At 27.1% G+C, this 21,165-nt stretch overlaps 1 protein-coding gene across 1 annotated transcript in view; it reads right to left on the minus strand.

The window, feature by feature from the left end:
- LOC100204287 (ephrin type-A receptor 4-A-like) overlaps positions 1-21,165 on the minus strand; it is a gene marked incomplete at both ends in the record, with an annotated part of 40,178 nt that overhangs the window by 16,757 nt on the left and 2,256 nt on the right. The window contains 3 exon segments of the mRNA NM_001309788.1: positions 2,202-2,300; positions 7,921-7,982; positions 8,068-8,173. Of these exon segments, the coding sequence (NP_001296717.1) occupies positions 2,202-2,300; positions 7,921-7,982; positions 8,068-8,173 (267 nt within the window).

Below are 21,165 nucleotides of genomic sequence, written 5' to 3' on the forward strand. Positions count from 1 at the left end.
AAGAAAACATATATTTATATATATATATAGATAAAAGTAAAAAAACTTAAATTAAAATAAAAAACTAATGAACTACCAGTAAAGAATATATCTGCTGCATTATGTGTCTTTGCATTAAATTTATGCTTCTTACAGTTGGATGAGAACCCCATGTTAGAAATACTAATATCCGTTCTGCACCAACTATAGCTTGCTTTTTTAGAATTTGAAATACAAAATTTTACCCAAGAAGAATACTTTTTATAGTATAGCCATTCTATTTGAAAATGACAGTTCTTTGTCTTAGGCATTATATTAGTTATATATTATTATATATTAGCATGATATTAGTTATATATTATAATTTTTAAATAATTACTAATAATATGATGTTAATAATAGTAATTAAATTGTTAATAATAATACTGACAGTAACGGTTAACATAACACTTTTTGCATTTTAGAAATAGAGTTGTGAGGAAATGATCTCTTGCCTATTGCGACTTAAGCGTTCACTGATAATTCAGGCAAACAGAACAAGAGTTGTTTCACAGTAAAGTTTTGGTTATATGTATTACGTACTACACACATTGAGTAAGTGGATAACAAGAACTTATTGTCCAGCCACTTATATAATGATTGGGAAAAAAACTTTTGTGCTGTTTAATAAGCCAGCAGGAATTCCGGAACAAGAAAATTTGTTCCAAACCACTCGATGGATGTTGCTGTTAAATTGTCCCACTGATTTATGGAAGTTAATAGGGAAGATAAGGACTTCATTTCTTTAAAACATTTGGAAGAATATTATGCTAAGGCAGTCACAAATATTTGTGGTATACAACGGCTATGGTTCTAAAAGTCTGATCCGAAAACATTGTTTTACATTCAAACCTGAAATGCCTAAGTACAACATGAAGCCTAAGGAGGCTTCAAAACAAAGCCATCTACAACAGCTACCTACCAAAAAGCTCTTAGTAAATAGTTTTATTTGTTATTCATATATTTAATAATTAGAGAACTTGAATCATGAATAATGTGTGACACCCTTAGCAATAAACTGATCAGTTACTTCATTCCTACTAATTACCTTTCATTACTAATTAAGTTATAATAAAGAGCTCCTTGTTGTGGCCTTGGCAATGCACACTAAAAGCACTAAAAGGGACACCTTCCATGTGCAATTAGACACTTTTAATACCCTAACACTTTACAGCTATTAATGGAATCACTTTGTCTGAGAGCTACTACAGAGTTTAGGAAACCTTACTACAAACTAAAAACTTAGTAAAAAACTTACTAAAAGCCATGCCTCAGAACCATTAAACTGAGTTTTAGAGCTGTACTATAGTGTTGCATTGCATGAGACACAAGCGAAAACCTAATTAACTAAAACAAACTATGTAGAGACAAAGATCCAGCATTACGCGTCCTAAGCAGGAAACAATTTAACACAGATTTACATCTAGGTCAACCTATTATACGAAGAGTGCGAGGCTGGTTAACTAAAATGTTCTGCTTAGCCCTGAAGTCTTTGCCTAAAAGGCCTTTTACAAGTAAGGGAGTTAAAATGACCGAAGATTAATATTTTCATTAAGACACCAACTTAACAAAACCAAGAGTCCCAAAGAAACTAAAAGCACCAAAAAATTTATCTGTGCCTTCACCAAGAAAAGCAAATCCTACAAGGCAGCAGGGCATAAAGATTACATATTTCAAGTAGTGGGGTAAATTTGATGATTTGATTTTCTTTTAAAATAAATACAATTCTGAAATTTATTAATGATACATTTTAAAAAAAGCTTAGTTTTAATTTGAAACTATGTAAAAATGTGCACATTGTTTTTTCGTTGGGTTAGTTATACTGTTATTTACTTTGGCCAAGAAATATCAAGTGACTTAAAAAATGAAATGTTTAATAAAAACACTATGCTGTTCTTAAAAAACAACATGTTGCTTTTAAAATTTCTAAGAACTGCTTTTAACTTACTGTTTGTATAAATCATGTATTCCTGTAATTCTATGTAATACAATATATGTAATAAAATGTATTCTGTATCCTGAATATATGTAATAAAATACATTTTATTACATATATCCAATATATGTAATAAAATGTATTCTGTATCTAAAAACTCAAATTTACCCTGCAAAAGTTAAAAAAACTCTAACCTTATCCACATAAACATGTTTATATACCCTATGTGTCCTATACCCAAACTTACCCTATGTATAAACTTCATTTCTGAAAGGTACTTCATTCCACTAGCAACACCTCGAGCCATTCCAAGCAGTTGAAGGGTTGTAAACTGCATGTCATTGGTCTAGAAAATTTGTGCAAAATTATTGTTAAGTAAACTAAAAATAAAAAACTAAATGTTGAAAGTTTACAAAAAGAAAAACAATAACATCTAAGCAATTGTTACTGTAAAGTAAAACATAAATAAAAACTTTAAAATAAAATTAGAAATTAAAATTTTGAAATAAAATTAAAAAAATTTTTTTGAAACTAATTCTTTTATAAATAACTTTTATATTTTATATGCTCTACAAACATGTTGTTACACAGATGAAGCTCTTTAAATTTCTTCAAAGAGTATACCTGTGTGAGAACATGGTCTTTAGGTAAACCCATCTGTGGTTTTAGCAGCATCCTCATGATCTCTCAATACAACAAAGTTATTTTTATTTAAAAAAATGTTCAATAATAATATTCTATACTCCTTTTTTTTTGCTATGCATACTCGAGAGAGACCTGGTGAATACTCAAGAGTGACATGAGGACAGAAACCATCCCTATACCCACATAAGTTTTTCTATTCTTATCTTATACTACTACTGCCTCTATTAAGTTAATTCCCATCTCCATTCCAACCCTATTTTTATTAGGTTTTATTTTCTTTCTAGAAACGAAAACAAAAACAATATAATTTTTAATAAAAAACTGCCAGACATCATCATCTAATAATAATGTTTTGAGATCTCCCAAAAATATGTTATAACACTGTTACAGCAAATCGTTCTAGATTTGAAGCATTTGTTATATATATATAAATTACTTACAAAGAATGCAAATTGGAAAACAATAAGATAATGATAAATAGTGAGAAATATGAAAAATAGAATGTTATATATATAGAAATTACTTACAAAGAATACAAATTACTTACAAAGAATACAAATAACTTACAAAGAATACAAATTACTTACAAAGAATACAAATTGGAAAGTAGTAAGATAATGAAAAATAGTGAGAATGTTATTAATGCTGGTTTTTCGGGCTTATTATTATCATTACCTCAGCGGAATTTATTTTAACCCAACAAAGTTTACATAGAGCAAGAAAATAGAAAAATATATCATACTTTGAAAAAAAGTTTATTTTTCTTATAGGTCTTTATAACAATAAAAATCAAGATTAATAACATTAAATAAACACATGTTGAAGCTTAATTATCTTTGTATATGTGAAGACATGTATTGCCACAGTATTTAAATAACAAAATATTGTATTTAACACAAGGGTAATTCCACATCAAATCACCCAGTTCATTGAACCATGTGTCTTCTTTTTATGTTATATATTGACACATTATTCCCAATTATAAAAAAAATATTGCATGCAAAATTTCAGCTAAAAATGTTGAGCGGTTGACAAGATACTGCAATTTGAATATTGACCTGGTTTCCCAAAATGACCGGGTTTTCATAACATTCTGAAAAAACACTTTTCTTAAAAAAATAAGAAATAAAAATGGTAAAAATATGAAAATAAACATATATGTTTTTTTGATGCTGAATTCAATAAATGTAATTAAATTGCTGAAATTTAACCTCTTAACGAACCTATTAATTTTCAAAAGTGTGTCAAAAACAAATCTATTTTTTTTTTTAATTGATTTTACTGTTTTAACCATGCAAAAAAGGAAAATAATAATAATTAATAAATTTTAATATATTTTAATAATTTATGACCTTCCTAATTGACCTTTGAAAACTTGCTCGACATATGTCGAGCATTGCAATATTGCATAAAATTCTTGCAAAATTCTTGAAAAATTGAAGTGAACCTAGTTGCAAACTTAATTTCCTCTATTTCTAAACAATAAAATATAAAGTTGATTTCAATAAATTTATAAATTTATGATTTTATTAAAAACTCTAATTATATAACATTACATAAACTTTCGTAAATGTACATTTATGGCACTGTAAAATTGTAGAGACTAGGCAAAATCACGCATACAAAAATTTCAAATTTTTAACTGTAAAAGTAGTTTTATTACAAGAAACTTTCACGTATTTATAAATAATAAGAATAAAATAAGGCATTCTATAAATTTATGAACATTGAAATAATAGAAAACTACTTGAGATTATAATGCGCGTGGCAGTCATAAAAAGAAGAGTTTATCGTACAGGAAGCGCATCAGATATCATAATAACCAATCAGAAGCTTTGCTCGACATATAGCGAGCTAGCTCTCAAAGTATACCAATTTTTGGTAATGCTCGACATATCTCGAGCAAATTTTTTTTGGCTAAAAAAGTTTGCTCGACATATGTCGAGCAAATTCGTTAAGTGGTTAAAAGGAACATGCTTAAATAAACAACTAGTTTCTAAAAACCAACTTTGGGGCTCAATATCTCAAAACAACCCCATCAAAATTTTTTTTTTTGCTGTTAATATTTTCAGCTGTTTATAATCTTACTATGCACAAAAAATCTAATTAGAAAAAAAACTGAAACATATAGAACTTTAATTTCAAAGATATATCACTTTTTTAAGAAATTCCCAACAAATATTTGTAATTAAAATAAAATAAGGTAACTGTAATTTAAAAAGTTACTTAAATATACAACTTTTTTAAAGGTATTAAAGATGTAAGTTACTTTGACTGTGTTTGTCATAGTTCACAACATTGTTCCCATTTTACTTGTAAGTCTATTTCAGCATTTACTAGTACTTCTATTTCAGCATTTACTTGTACTTCTAGTTCAGCATTTACTTGTATTTCTCTTTCAGCATTTTCAAACAAATAGTTTCTACCGGAACTAGAGCAAGCTTGTAGGACAGTTTTTTCAATATATTTATGTTAGGAATAAAACAGTAATCGTCTTTTTCAGGCAAGTTAAAACAGATTGATTGGACCTTTTGGGTGAAGAAACTCAACTTAAGCATCAACTTTTACTTTTACCACTTATCATCATAGACTACAGCTACATAACCTCCTAAAGTGACAGTATCAAGTTGAAAAATACCTTGATTCTTTTTAAGATTGCATATTATTGTATAATTAGTGTCCGTACTACACCAACTAGAGGGCAAATTTGCACTCTAGTTGGCATAGATTGTAAAAGCTTTTACAAATTTTGTACTGTCCTGCGCAATCATCAGTGAATAAATGTAATTTGGACAGATTGGAAAATTTTGTTTTTAATATAGGTATGATTAGTTGGAATATTGTGTACACATAAGTTATATATGAGTAATGTTGTCTGATATAAAACAGTAAAAAAAATGTGTTTCAGTGCACCTTTATGATCTTTATAGTATATCACCAATTGATGTAAAGAACATTGTTGGGTGTTCCAATGATAGCTTTGTATTTCATCTTGGACTACAAAAGCATAATTTTCAGCAAAGTTGCCAATAATGATAATGTTTGATTGATCCATATTTTGTTTTAGTTGGTTAAGGTACTGTGATTCAGAGTGTGCAATAAAAGAATGAGCTTGTAGCTTTTCAAAGCAAGATACTAAGAGTTCAACAAATGTTGGAATATCTGATGTTAAACTCAATAGTGTTGCACAATCAGTAGATTGCTATTGCTTGTAGTCTCAAAATCATCTTCTTATTCTCCAAAAATCTCATACAAATATTTGGTGAGGGGTTCTTTACCAGGACAATTATCATACTGTGCAAGCATGCATTTTTTGTTTTCTACTGAGTAAACAGTTTTTGAAAGTAAATCCTTATACTTTAGTTCAATATTCTAGCAATATGGCGTTTTGGTGATAAAAACAAACACAAACAGAATGTGTACCACTTGCACCTTGTAAAATGCACTACCTTAGTCTAAATGAGGCAAATTTTGAGTAACTTATTACTATTTTTTTTACTTATAAACGTTCTTTTGAATGCTAACATCTTTTTTTCCAGGCATAGTTCTACATAAAACACTTGAGCCATAAAACAATTTAACAGAATCTTTTATTTCTTTGTGTAAGACTTTACCTTTATACAACAGAGAGATAGCTAACAATCCTTTTTCATTAAAAATTTTTCAAGCCATCTTTGCTTGGTAATCTGTAAACGCAAAGTTATTTTGTACTTCAAATATCAACCAATTTTTGGGGGCCAGTGTTAGAAGTTGGACAATAGTCCTTTAGTCAGAACATAGAATTTTTTCTTTTATCAAGCTCATAATTAAAACTTTCAGCCTTCTTTTTCATGTAAGTTTTTCATAACACAGTTTTGAGGGAACATTGACTTGACTTTCAGTTTTTCTAGTAACGCTACTTACCATTTTGTTGATGTGTGCAACTTTTCGCTTTCCTTCTGAGAGTATATGTTTTGATGACTTTGAATGAGATTTTAGAGGAGATTTGATTTTAATGATGATTTTAGAAAACTCTCATCTAGTTCACCCTGACTTTGCTTCTCTTCTTTAAGTTTTGCTTTTCTGGCAATCTTTTGCTTACAAGGTTTGCAAAGTTTCTTCCCAGGAGCAATATTTAAACTACTTCTTATCTTGAGATTTTCTAAAAGTGAATTCTATAAAGCTTATCTGCACAATTGTTTAAAACATTGTTTATGTTTTGGAAAACACAAATTGAAAAAGTATATATTAATATATATATATTTTTACACTTTTACACTGGTAGATATACTGTTAATTTTATATATATATATATATATATATATAATCTATATATATATATATATATATATATATATATATATATATATATATATATATATATATATAATCTATATATTTATATATATATATATATATATATATATATATATATATATATATATATATATATATATATATATATATATATATATATATATATATATATATATATATATATATATATATATCAAATTGTTAATTTGTTAGAATTTAAATACAATTTTGCTAATAAGTTCTATAGCTGAACTTTTTATAAACTAGTTTTTATAAACTTTTACAAGTATAGTTGTCAAAATTTTAAAAATAAATGCACATCAATATCACACTTAGTCAGTTTTTATATGGATGTTTTTTTAAGTAGTTAAGATCAAATAACTAAGTTATCATATAATTAAGACTTAGATATAACAAAATTATTTTGTTTTTTTCTTCAAAAGAGTCGAAAAACTAAATTTAATATTTTCCAGAATTCTATTTGCAAGTTTTTTTTAAATAATTTATTGAAAATTTTATATCTTTGAAATTAAGGTTCCATATTTTTCAGTTGTTTTTCCAATTAGATTTTTTGTGCCTAGTAAGATAAGCAGCTGAAAATATTAACAGCAAAAAAAAAAAAAAATTGACAGGGGTGTTTTGAGATATTGGGCCCCAAAGTTGGTTTATAGACACTAGTTGTTTTATTAACTTTTAAGCATGTTCCTTTTATATTTTAGCATTTTATGTACATTTAAAAAACATATATGTTTATTTTATTTTTACCATTTTTATTTCTAATTTTTTTAAGAAAAGTGTTTTTTCAGAATGTTATGAACACCGGGTCATTTTGGGAAACCAGGTCAATATTCAAATTGCAGTATCTTGTCAACAGCTCAACTTTTTTATTTGAAATTTTATGTGTTGACTTTTCTTTTTAAAATGCAACAGCCAATGAAGTTTTTAAAAAATTTTAGGACCCATGGTTCAAAATTTCAAAAATTTTGGGTGATTTGATGCGGAATTACCCACAAAATATGAATTACCTGCAAAAATTTGTCCAAAGCACCATTAACCATAAACTCTAGTACAATTTCATTTGGACTATCTGATTTAAATAAAAGTTTAGCATTTTTAATATAAATTTAAATGGTTTTTCCAATATTCATCAAATATATAATAACTTCTTACACCTTTAAGCAGAACTCCATATAAATGGATAACATTCTGATCATTAAACTGACCCAAAATGGCAGCTTCACCAAAAAAGTCATCACGATCATTTTTGGAAGCATTAGACTTAAAAAATAAAACAAATGATACAAACATGTTATTAAAAATAAAATAAATAATACAAATGTGTAATAAAAAAGTCATTTTTAGTCAAAAAGTCTTATAGCACCCTATAGGATTTTAGAACAAATAAAATGTCAGGTTTGGAGAAAATTAAATAAAAAAGAAATTGGAATTAAATTGAAACAAATGAGTTTCAATTTAAATTAAAAAATTTTTATAAAAAAAAATAAAACTTTAACCTATAAAACTGAAACTCATTATGAATTATTTTACTAAATTTAATAGAAAAAAATGAAAAATTGTGAGTATGTACACATATTTCATTCCCTTCACAAAGGGAAATATATCACACTCACAAAGAATTATATATTTCTTTCACATAGGAATAATATAAATAATATAAATTGCTTTCAAAAATATAAATAAAACAAAATATATTTTTAAAATTTTATTTATATATTTGTTAAACACCCACGATACAAGTAAGGTAAATTAAAGTTTTGTTCAGAATAAACAAAAAATCTTTAAGTTTTTTTGTTTTTTTTTTCTCAAGATTTTCTTTTAAACACGATCATCTAGGAATTAATTTTTCAAGAATGTCATTGAAGATTGTTCTTTGTTCTTTTGACTTCCAGCACTCAACTGCTCATTTAAGAATTTGAAGATCCGTTTTAGGTATTTCATTTTTTAAGCCAATGATTTTTTTTTTACTTTGCATTATTTTTTCTAGATTTAGTTCATGACTATTGCACAATCTCTTGACACTATCAAAAAAAAGTTGTGGGGCTGTTTTGTTTTTTAGCTGCAACTTAACAATATTAAATGCCATTTTGTTGTTCGTCTGGCGAATAAATAAGTTTAGCTTGTTTTGTAGTGTAAGTATTGATAAATCCTTAATAAAAAATAAGGGATGAATATAATTATTGCTATGTTTTGAAATGTTGTGGACTTGAGTGCGCTTTTTTATATCAAGCTTTTGCATTAGTATTTTTTATGTTCACAAAGCTCAAGACCATAAGTTAGTGTTGGAACAGCCAAAGTTTTATATAACTGGACAATAGAGTTTGAATGAGTAAAACGGATTCCTGATTGAATTACAGTTTGGATTACTGCCCAGAAAATGGTTTTTCGGCGATCAATATTTAAACAATTAAATGAGGCCAAAAGTGAAGACTTTGTATCCCATGTAAAGGCTAAATAACTAAGTTTATCATTAAGTTTTATTTGTTGGTTGTTGATTGTTATTGTGCAGTTTTTAGTTTCTTTTTTCAGGTTAGCATAAACTCAGTTTTGTCAGCATTTAATTTTACGCAATTCTCTTTTGTGTATATATTACAGGTATTAATTAGCTTTTGAAGGCCAGAGAGAGTTGAGCTAAGAAGTATAAATCATCAGCATATGCTACAACACCTGTATAATTTCCATTTATTGATGTACCTACAATGCTTTTATTTTGTAAAGTGTAAATGTTATACAAATGAGGCAATAGATCTCTACAAATAAGAGAATAGATCCCTGTTTTACTCCTTCCGTTAGATAGAATGAATATGATTTGCAACTTAGATAAGAAATAGAAGCACGACTTTCATAGTATAATGACGATATGATATTAACAATATACAAAGAATATTTTTTATCACTGCACAGTCTCTTAAACAGAATATCCTAGTTGCAGCTGTCAACACTTTTTCAGCATCTAGGTAACAAAGATAGACAGGTGAGTTGTTGTTGTTGTTGTAGTGTTTGATTGTTTCACTAATACAAACTAAGTGTGTAGGGTTGAGCTATTTTTAGTAAAACCAAATTGAAGAGGATGAGCTTCATTTATTTTTGGACAGATTAGTAGGTAGGGATGGCAATCCTGGGATCCCGAAATCCCGGGATTACAGATAAATTCATGATCCCGAAATCCTGGGATTAGTCTCTAAAATTTCCCGGGATTTCGGGATTGTAATAAACAATAAATAAAAACAAAAATTGATTAAACTTAATTTATTTATTTAAAATGTCTAAATTTTCGCTATAAAATTTGTTGAGCTGCTTTTTCTCCATGCAATGTTTTCCTTTTATTTTTTAAATTCTTAACGTTGGCGTGATTGTCACAAGTTCTTTAACATTAAAAGTTATCAAATACGGAAAGTATATTAAATAAACTTTATTTATTAATTCGAAGTATAATTGTTTTCACATAAGTTCATTTTGAATTATGAATAAAGATAATTAGTCAATAAATAGCTTAAAATATAACTTTTTTTTTCAATAAGATAGAAATTAGCCTAATATCATGACTAACTACGCTGAATTCAACAGCACAAATCTCATATGGAAACATTTTTTAAAAGGAGCAGATGAAACAGCCTTATGCAAAGTAATTACATGCAAAAAAATATTAAAAATTGCTGGTGGTTCAACGTCTTCATACCGATTTACTTTCCATACATAAAATTAAATTAACATCGCAGGAATCAAGTTTATCCACGACACCTTCAACTTCAAAAGAATTATTAGAACCGAAAAATAAAAAACCGAAAATCACAAGTTATTTTCCAACAACATCGAAAAAAGATGAATGCCTACCTGAAGTATTTGCCCGTATGGCAGCAAAAGATGGTATATCATTTAATACAATTTGCAACTCTTCTGATATACGAGCTGGGTTAGTTGCACGAGGCTTTAAAAATGTCCCAAAACACTATTCGAAAAATGGTGTTAGACTACTATGAACAGGTTAAAAAACTAGTTATAAAGGAAATAATTGATCAAATATCAAGAGGCTTCAAGTTTTCCTTAACGCTTGATGAGTGGACTTCTTTTGGAAACTGCAGATACATGAATGTGAACGTACACGAGTTGAAAAGTTATTGGAATTTAGGTTTGATTCGCATTTTAGGATCTATGCCAGCAGAAAAGTGCGTTTCACTTCTAAACGAAAGACTCAACAATTTTAAAATAAAACTTGAGGACGATATCATTGGTATTACCACGGATGGTGCAAGCGTCATGAAGAAACTTGGAAAAATTATAGAAAGTGATCAACAACTATGCTTTGCCCACGCTCTACAGCTGGCAGTAATATCAGTTCTTTATAAAAATGACCCCAATTACTTGGAAATCGACGAAATTTTAGATGATGAGCACACTACCTTTGCAAGTTTAGAGAACCACAGTGATGAAGAAAAAGATAATGATTGTATTAATGACTATGCTTCTGAAGAGGAAGATTGTATTCAAGATTCAAATAATTCATTTTTGTTTAATGAAACCTCTGAGGTTACTATTAAACACCAAGTTTTTGGACCTGTTATAACAAAGGTCAGGAAAATTGTAAAAATCTTTAAAAGATCCCCAACCAAAAATAAAAATTATTTACAAAAGTACGTAAAAATTGAGTTTGGAAAGGTTATCCATTTGATTATGGATTGTAAAACCCGATGGAGCAGCTTATTGCTTATGCTTGAAAGATTTGATAAATTAAAATATTGTGTTAAAAAGGCATTTCTAGATTTAGAATTGGATTCCAAAATTGACGATTCAATTAAGATGGACGAAAATGAATATAAAATTGTATCTGATTTAGTAGCACTTTTGACTCCTGTTAAAGCCACTGTGGAAGCACTTTGTCGACGAGACGCAACTTTAATTACAGCTGACATTGCATTAGAGTTTATGTTGACCAAAATAAAACAACAAAATCTGAAATCGGGAATAAACTGTATGCTGCTTTGAGTCACCGAATTAAAGAGAGGAGAACACCATTAAGTAGCTTAGTTTATTATCTTCATAATGGCCAGGTTACATCAACGAAAATCACAGATATTTTTGTACCAAATACAAGTAATCAAAATAAAAAGATTATAGTAAGCATGATAAAGCGTTTTCATCCCGCAGATATAGCATCAGCAGCAGTTGTGATGTTCAGCTAAACCAGGTTTTAAGAAGCGACGAAGGTGATAAGAAAGTCAAAACAATTAGTGAACAATTAAACGAAGTTATGGAAAAAGGATTGATAGCTATACGAACAACACCTATAAGGGTAGAAAGTATAACTTCTAAGATTCAAAAAGAAATGTTTTTATCTGAAAGTGGTGGCACAAGAGGTGATCACCTTCAAAAAGTGTATAACTATATTCTATCTATACGACCAACAAGTGTAGAGTCTGAACGAGCATTCTCAGCTGCTGGGTTTTTATGCTTTAAAAATCGAACATGATTAAACGATGAAATGATGGACGCTTTGAGTTTTTTAAGGTGGAGCTTTCAAAACGAATTATAACTCTTATATATTAATGTATACTTATATTATTTTTAAACATTGTTATTTTGTGTTATCGTTTAAAGGTGTTATTTATAGTTTAAATTACTTTACTTCATCAGTTAAATTAATCATATAATAGTGTTTGATAATTAAAAGTTCTTCGCAGGCTTTATCTTCTATGATTGTAAGTTTTTCATTCAATCCCGGGATTTCCCGGGGACAAATTTGTAATCCCGAAATCCCGGGATTGAGAATTTCCGGGATTTTTGCCATCCCTATTAGTAGGATAAGATATTTTATTAGTTTCATAAAAATTGGAATGATGCTAATTTCGCGCTTGTTATTTAAATCGATTAAAGAATTTTTATACAATTTAGTGAGTGGTATAATTAGTGATATAGACTTCGATTTTGGGGTCTGTCCATGATTAATAGAAAAATTAAAGAATTTTCTGAGCCATTCTGTTAGTGCTTCACAGCTTTAAGCAAGAAATAACCGTTTTTATATTATCATTAGATATTATTACCTTTTCGAAATTTGTACAAGGTGGAATTTCAAAACATTTCTAGAAGTATATGTGATTTTTTTAGTGTTTAGGCAATTTTCAAAACTGTTGGCAAATTCTTTTATGATTGAGTCTTTATTTTATTATTGTTTATGGTGTACAATTTTGAGTTAGCATTGTTCTTTACATTTATAAAAGTATTTCAAAAATTTTTGGATTTGTATTTTTATAATTTCATCCAATATCAATTAAAAATTATTGAGTTTAAATCTTTTTAAAATAAAATGCAAGAATATTTTTACTATAACTTAACTCAGGTGTCCACCAAGATTTTGAAAGCAAAAACGGTTTTTTCTTGGATAAATATCTGAGGCCTAAGTGCCTCAGATGCAAATTTTGCAATAATATTATATACTTTGATAAGTTTTTCATCGTAATTGTCATTCATAAAATTGTGACATTTAAAATTAGTATTTAAACAATCATTATATTAGTGTAAAAAATCAAGTTTATTCCAGGCATAGTTTAGAATGCTGTACTTGTCTGTTATTTTATGAATGTTTTCTTGAGGAGATTGTCCAGTAATTCCAATTTCAATCGATACTGGTAAATGATCACTCATACTTTGAGATAAAATAGGAATTCTAAAACAATTGGAAAACACAAAAGGTGTATTCCTTGGGAAAGCTATGTGATTTATGTAAAATTTGTTTGGTAATGTATAATGGTTATATGTTATCTTCGTTCCAGAGCCTATTGTTACATCCACTAATTCTAGTTTATTCGACTTAATAAATTTTGATAAAATCATAGAGTAGTTATTTTTTGATAAGCTAGCTCTCTTTAATAAATCATATATTCCATGAGAAAGAGATTGAAAGTTGCAAAGTACAATAACTTTAGCAACACCCTCATAGTTATTAATAACTCCTGAAATCATATCTAACTGACTCTTATTCCTCCAGCAATGTTTGATTATTATGCAATGATGAGAGATAAATGCCAATAATGGTAATGTTAGCCTGATTTTTTTAAAGATTGATTGCAAAAATATTACCATCTTCATAAAGTATAATAATGTTTTGAAACAAATGTTTTTGATTAAAAAATGCATTTCTGGTATAATTTGGTTGGTATAATTTCTATTTATGTTTCTAGGTAATTTTTAAAAAGTTCTTCAGTATTTTGATTGCTTACCCCTCCGACAAAAATATCATATTTACGAATTATTCTTTTGCCTACAAAAGGCAAAAAAATAATTCGTAATTAATATAATATAAATAAATATTGTTTTATTTTCAGAAATTTTTGTTTCAAAAATTGGCTCTGACATTCTATGTTTTTTAACTAATGGACAATATTGTGTTTTGTGATTAGATTTATTATTTCGACTCACTAAAGTAAAACTATTTTCTTCATTGTTGGTGTAAGATGCATGTAGTTTGTTATAGATTTTGGTTTTTTCTTTAATATTTGTAGTCAATTTGCTGTCGATTTGTGATTGAGTGAGTTTGAGCTTCCACATTTGCAAATATTTTTAATAGTTGTGGTTTGTATTCAGTGTGTAATAAAGGCTTATCATGCATTTATTGAGTTAAACTTTTTGTAGCAGCTCTATGTTAATTCTATTTTCACATTATGCATAACTGTCAAGCCTTAATTTTGATACTTGTCATGGTTGTAAAAGACTTATATCCATCTCTAAATGTTCATTTTTTACCTTAAGTTTATTTTGAAAAACTATTTTTTCTTTCAATAGTATAAGTTCTTCTTTTATTTTTTTATTATATTTTTGAATTTCCTTTGAAATATGTAACAATTACTAATTTAGTTAGAAATATATCATCGGGCAGAGTGTCCCCGTTTTTTGTTAGGATAATTACCTTGACAATTTCTTTGTGAAAGTGCTTTTCCCAAAATGTGATTGAGAGTGTATAAATGTCTTCTAAACATAAAATTGTTTTGTATCTTTTACGAAGATTCTTTTCAACAGGATTTATAAGGTCTAGTGTTATGTTTACCACACTAAATTCATCTGCACAAAATGTCTCAACGATTTCAACAAATAATCATTTTCAAAGGTTTTGAATTAAGTTTTTTGAGATTAGATTCATGTTTGCAATAATTAAATCTTTTTGATGAAAACAAATTTTTAACAATGTTTTTCAAAAGCTTTTCTTCGAATGTATAAATGTCACACTTTAAATAATTAAAGATCTCCTCAATTTATTGTGGTTTTGTAGACAGTTCTTTTTCAAGTAACTTTTTATTAATAAAAAACTTCATTTATTGTTTTGTTTTTTTTCTCTGTAAAAAAACACATCTTGCCCTCTTGCGTATAAGTTGCAAATAATGTTTTTATGATATTTTTGTCAAACCATCATAAAAAATCATTTTTTTGCCTATGCAAAAAATAAATTTTTTTTTTGTAAGGTTATAAAAGTTTAACTTGTATGATACTTTGTAAAGTTATAAAAGATTAACTTAATATATATATTAAAACTAATATACTGCAAAAGAAGTGTATACATTATATTTTTTATTATACATATTTATAATACTCTTGATTAATATAATTAAATAATATAACAAAATATTTTTGACATAAATTTCACAATTTTTTTTTTTACAAATTAACAATTATTAGTTTTGTAAAAGTAACAATAATTAATTTTGTTCATCGTACAAATACATCATGCTACTAATCTTAAAAAAAGTAAATATGACATGTAAAATTAAATTGAAAAAATACATTAAACATTAAAGCTGGAAATTTACCTGTTTTAGGTAACCTGTTGTGATATTACAGTTGCTGCTGTTATGGGTTTTGTTAAGTAGAGTAATATATATATATATATATATATATATTATATATATATATATATATATATATATATATATATATATATATATATATATATATATATATGTATATATATATATATATATCATGTAGGCAACAATTTTTAAAATATTTGATCCCCCTTCTCAAACATGAGTGCTTTAGTAAATTTTCAACTTTACTATCTTAAACTAAATTTAAATTCATTGATAGATTTTTAATTTAATTTAAAAATTTTCAAAATTTATGACCCCCCTCTTTTTGGAGGGGGATCAGAAATTTTGAATAATTTTTTTACAAACGCATTTTTTTGTTGTTAAATTTTGAAGAATTTTTCACAACCACTTTCTTTTATTAAACTTTTCTTTTGTTAAAAATTTTTTCCGAACAAATTTTTTTGTAGTTGAATTTTTGAAGAATTCTTAAAAATACATTTTTTTTTATATGAAGTTGTAAAAGTTACTAAAGGCATTTTCACTTTGTTTTAAAATTTAACTCCATGTGTAATTTGGATGGTTTTACATGATGCCCAACTTCCCACTTTTTAATGACAATATAAAAAAGTTAAAGTAAATTTTCACAACAATACACCCTTCACCCACTTTACCCTTCCCAACTGTTGCAGACCTATCTGAATATTTCTAATGTAATACTACAAGTTGTTACTATTTACAACTTGAAAACTTACTGATTTTTACCCTTGCTATCCTAGCTAAGTTGTTTTTACCAAAGCTAAAGAATCTCATCTGCACCAACAGTTTTAGTTTAGTATCATGACCAGAAATATGAACATTAATAAAATGTTGCAAAATATTGCATATAAATACAAGCAATGCTACTATTAAGTTTTGTATTATTAATTAAAATTAGTTGAGCATAATAACATTTTTATTATTCAGAATAAATTTTTAAAATCTTTTAAAAGATTTTATACTATTAAGCTAATGAAGTATGTAAAAATTTATTAAATTTATATAAATGATAATTATTTATATTTTAGCTGAGCATTGCATCAAGCAAAACTTGACAATATATCTTTGTAAAATCATTTTTGTTTACAAATCTTTTATGTCACTCTAGGCAAAGTATTATTGCTAACAAACCTGTCTGTACAAGATATCCCATAACTACAACTAACCATATTTAGTTAATTGAAATTGTGGGATATCTTTTGCAAACTAAAACTTTTTTGCTAATTAAAACCAAAATTTTTTTGCAAAGTTGTTTGCAAATTTTTTAGTAGTTTTCAGTACTAAAAGTACTCAAGAAAAAAAAATTCTAGAAAAAAAAAACTCCAAAATATTATAAAAAGAAAGCTCCTTATAGTAAAAAGAAAATCCAACAATGAAGAAATTAAACTAATTTGTTGTTCAAGGAAACTTTTTAAACCAAGAAAACTTGTATTAAAATCTTAACAAAATTACAAACAGGACGTTTTCGCATTAAATTTCAACTGCACACAAATTCAAGTTTTGTGGTTCAAGTTCCATGTATGTGGTTTGAAAAGTGCACTATACATTAATGGTAAAAATTAAATTTACATTTTGGTCAAAGATGTTTTACTGAAAAGAAACTGAAAGAACTACAATTCATTGGTTGTCAACATTATGTTCTTGACCAAGTCCTTAACGTAGTAATGGATGAAAAAGTTGGAGGAAACGACATGTCACCCAATATTGAATATCCAATTATCCCAAAACTTGTAAAGAGCTACAAACAACTCAGGCAAAATTTCAAGAATAATAAAGAAGTGATTACTGAAACAGCAGGATGGCACAATGATATGAAATTTCTATTTCGTTTAACTCAGGAACTCTGCTTTTTTGAAGAATCTGGAGTATTTCCTAAAGTAAAGTTTCACAAAATACCTAAATTAAATAATGTAATATGGAATTCCTGAGCAATACTAGCTTTTTTGGCATTTTTCTTCTACCAGAGAGAAGAGATTCGATACTAAATATTTGTAGATTTATCTCTTACATATAGGCAGGCCATTGTTTTATAGACCAAATGTGCAATACAGATGATTATTGGAAGTTATGTAGCAGATTGCATGGTCACCAAAAAGCATTAAACTCAGAGAAAAAGTTTTGGAATTAGGAACCATTGAGACTTGAAATCTCTAGAACCAATCAGTGTGCAAAATGAGCAATCAACTGCCTTCAAGATCTTTATGACACCTGTAATGAGATATGAATCTAAAATGTATTCTGATATATATATATATATATATATATATATATATATATATATATATATATATATATATATATATATATATATATATATATATATATATATATATATATATATATTATCTAATAATAATAAAAAGTATTCAGCTTAATTAATGCGTAATATACAATTCTTAATAATGTTTTCTTAAACAAAGTCAATACTTTGTTTAAGAAAACATTATTAAGAATTGTATATTACGCATTAATTAAGCTGGATACTACACAATCTTTTGTTTAATATATAGGGTAAACTGGGGTGATTGCACCCCCTACTTCTAAAAAACGCTTAAAAACCCTTACAAAATTCAAAACAAGAAAATAGTACAAGAACTCCTTTTATTTACACATTTAAGCAAACTGCGGATATAAAATTAAAATCTAACAAAAGACAAAACAAAAAATAAATATTTTTTGAAAATTTTACATATGTACAAAATCAGGGCGATTCCATGCCTTTTAAAAAAAAAATCCATTTTTATTTAATTTTAGTATAAATTTTTACATGAAATGATGTAAACATGATAAGTAATGATAAATAACAATTAAAAAGAAATTTTGAACCTAAATATACTGAAAATAATAATATTCATAAATATAAATAAAGGATTCCTTTATTTATATTTATGAATATTATTATTTTCCTGAGAATTCCTGAGAAAGCATTTTTTCATTATTATTTTCTTAAGGATTCCTGAGAAAGCATTTTTTCATTTTATGTTAGCGGGAATGAATTGCCTAGAATAAAAGTCAGAATTATTGGCATTTTGGTTGAAAGTTTTTTTTAATTAAAATGCTTTTAGTTTTTTGGCAAGCGCTTTTTTATGAACTTCCCAAAGTTTTTGCGGGTATGTGGGCGAGCGTGAAAAGAGTTAAGCAAATACTCATTGATTTATGACCCAAGAACATGGGGTCACAAAAAAGTCATAACCCTAGTGGTCATTCATACATTCATAAATTATGAAATGCCCATAATAACCATGTCTAATTTATCTCAAAAATGTTGTCAAATTGGTACCTAAGGAAACAAACCCTCCTTGATATTTTAAGTTACATTTTTTTGGTGATATTATAAAGATACAACTTATTAGAGAGAGAAAAACAATTGTATGTTTTTCATAATGCTTTTCCTTTTATATTCATGTTCTCGAGCATCTTCTTTCCTTAACTGAAGCATATTCGTGTCATCTGTAATGCACTTTTTCTAAGTTTTTCTACTTTTATCGTCTGAAACTTCTACCTTTTTTAGATAAAACTGCTATCTCTCTGCATGTTAATACATATATGTGTTCCTTTATCACCTAGGATCATGTGTATCAAAAAATAGACTAATAGAAGCAACTTAAGGGTTTGCCATGTTTTATATAAATATGTTTTTTATAAATATTATATTAAATATTATATATAAATACATATAATATACAATTATTCATATTATTCATTAAACCAGTCAACTTACCCTAACTAAATAACTGATTTGAAAATGGAATTTGACATGTGAGTGCAAGTAATTGTGGATGATGTTGAATATCAGATTCCTTCTGCTTCCAGCACAACAACAACAAAAAGATGAAAGTTCTAACAGATAATGTTGTATCATCTTTTGATTGTGTTAATATTTTTGATTGCCATGCACTCTGTGGTTGGCACAGTGGCTTAGGCTCTTGGTCACATGCCAACCACAAGTTGGACTTTTTAATCATTTTTAGAAACAATGCAATCAACAAGGAGGTGTTAACTGCAGGGATTGAAAAACTTTTTTAACTTTAGGGAGAAATATTAGTATACTATTGTGAAACAAATAAAGGTCAACAACCCATGGATGATTACTTTGAACTCATGAATTTGCGCCTTATTTTTATATGGAATGTAAAGTTTCAGGCTCCAGGTGCAAGACACAATGCACATTGAATGACAAAAGATATATATTATCTAAAAATATATATTTTTAAAGATCAATTTGTTTACTGCAAAGGAATAATAAAGAATAACAGACATAGTCTTTTTGTAGTATTTATATGAACAGTTATTAAATATATGGCATTTATATAGAAAAATTTCAAAATGAAGCTCAATTAGCTGAAGGAGCATCATTCAATGATGCCAAGCTTTTTTAACTGATTCAAGAATATTCAAACTATACAATTGCAATCATTGCAGCAAAAACTTTTAATCGGCACCCCTGGAATTTTTCTGAACATTTATTAAGATTGGCTTTTTTTGATTTCTGTGTTGACAATAACTCTAAGAAAGACATAGAAATAACATGAAACAAAAGCCAAGGCAAATATCTCTCAAAAAACTTGATGCTGTCACATTCGATTGTCACAATCTATTGTCTTCCTTCATCACAAAATACACCACAGAACTTTTTAATTTTGAAGAATGACAAAGAAAAAGCAGATTCATAAAAGAAAGGTGGGAAATGGATTCTACATATCTTGAAATAAAGCACAAGGTTTGTCAAATAAAGGTCTTCAGTGAAGCATAGCACTTATAACATTCTTTAATTCAAAATAATACTATAAAATATAAAAATAAAATTTAATAGAAAAGATGAAAACCAAATGCAGTTTCTTTTCCAATTAGTTGATCCTTACTGGAAGATATTTTCAGATATATCAAAGTCCTTCTTGTGAAGATGACTGTTGATGAAGATAATTAATTTTTGATTGCCTTGTGCATAGTATTAGTATGCAGTACTACTGTACATACTTATACTAAGTATAATGTACTTACTATTGTAAACTATAATACTGCACTATACTTATTATCTTTTAAACAACAAACATCCATCTAACTAAATAATATCTATAACATCACTCTAAGTAATATTAACTAATTGATAATAATTCTGTAATATAAAATAATAAGTTGTAAAAATAATTTTTTTTGTACTTTTTGTAAAATCTGAAACCAAAATGTAAGAAAACATGGCAATCTTAAATATTATCCAATTTGCTTCAAATTTTGGCCAATAATTATTGTTGTCAAATAAAACAAAAGTATGCTTGAGGACAACCAAAGTTTTGAAGTTAAAAATTTTAGATTGCTCTAATACATACATATATATATATATATATATATATATATATATATATATATATATATATATATATATATATATATATATATATATATATATATATATGTATATAT

Source organism: Hydra vulgaris, chromosome 06, assembly GCF_038396675.1.
Source record: "Hydra vulgaris chromosome 06, alternate assembly HydraT2T_AEP".
NCBI lineage: Eukaryota > Metazoa > Cnidaria > Hydrozoa > Anthoathecata > Hydridae > Hydra > Hydra vulgaris.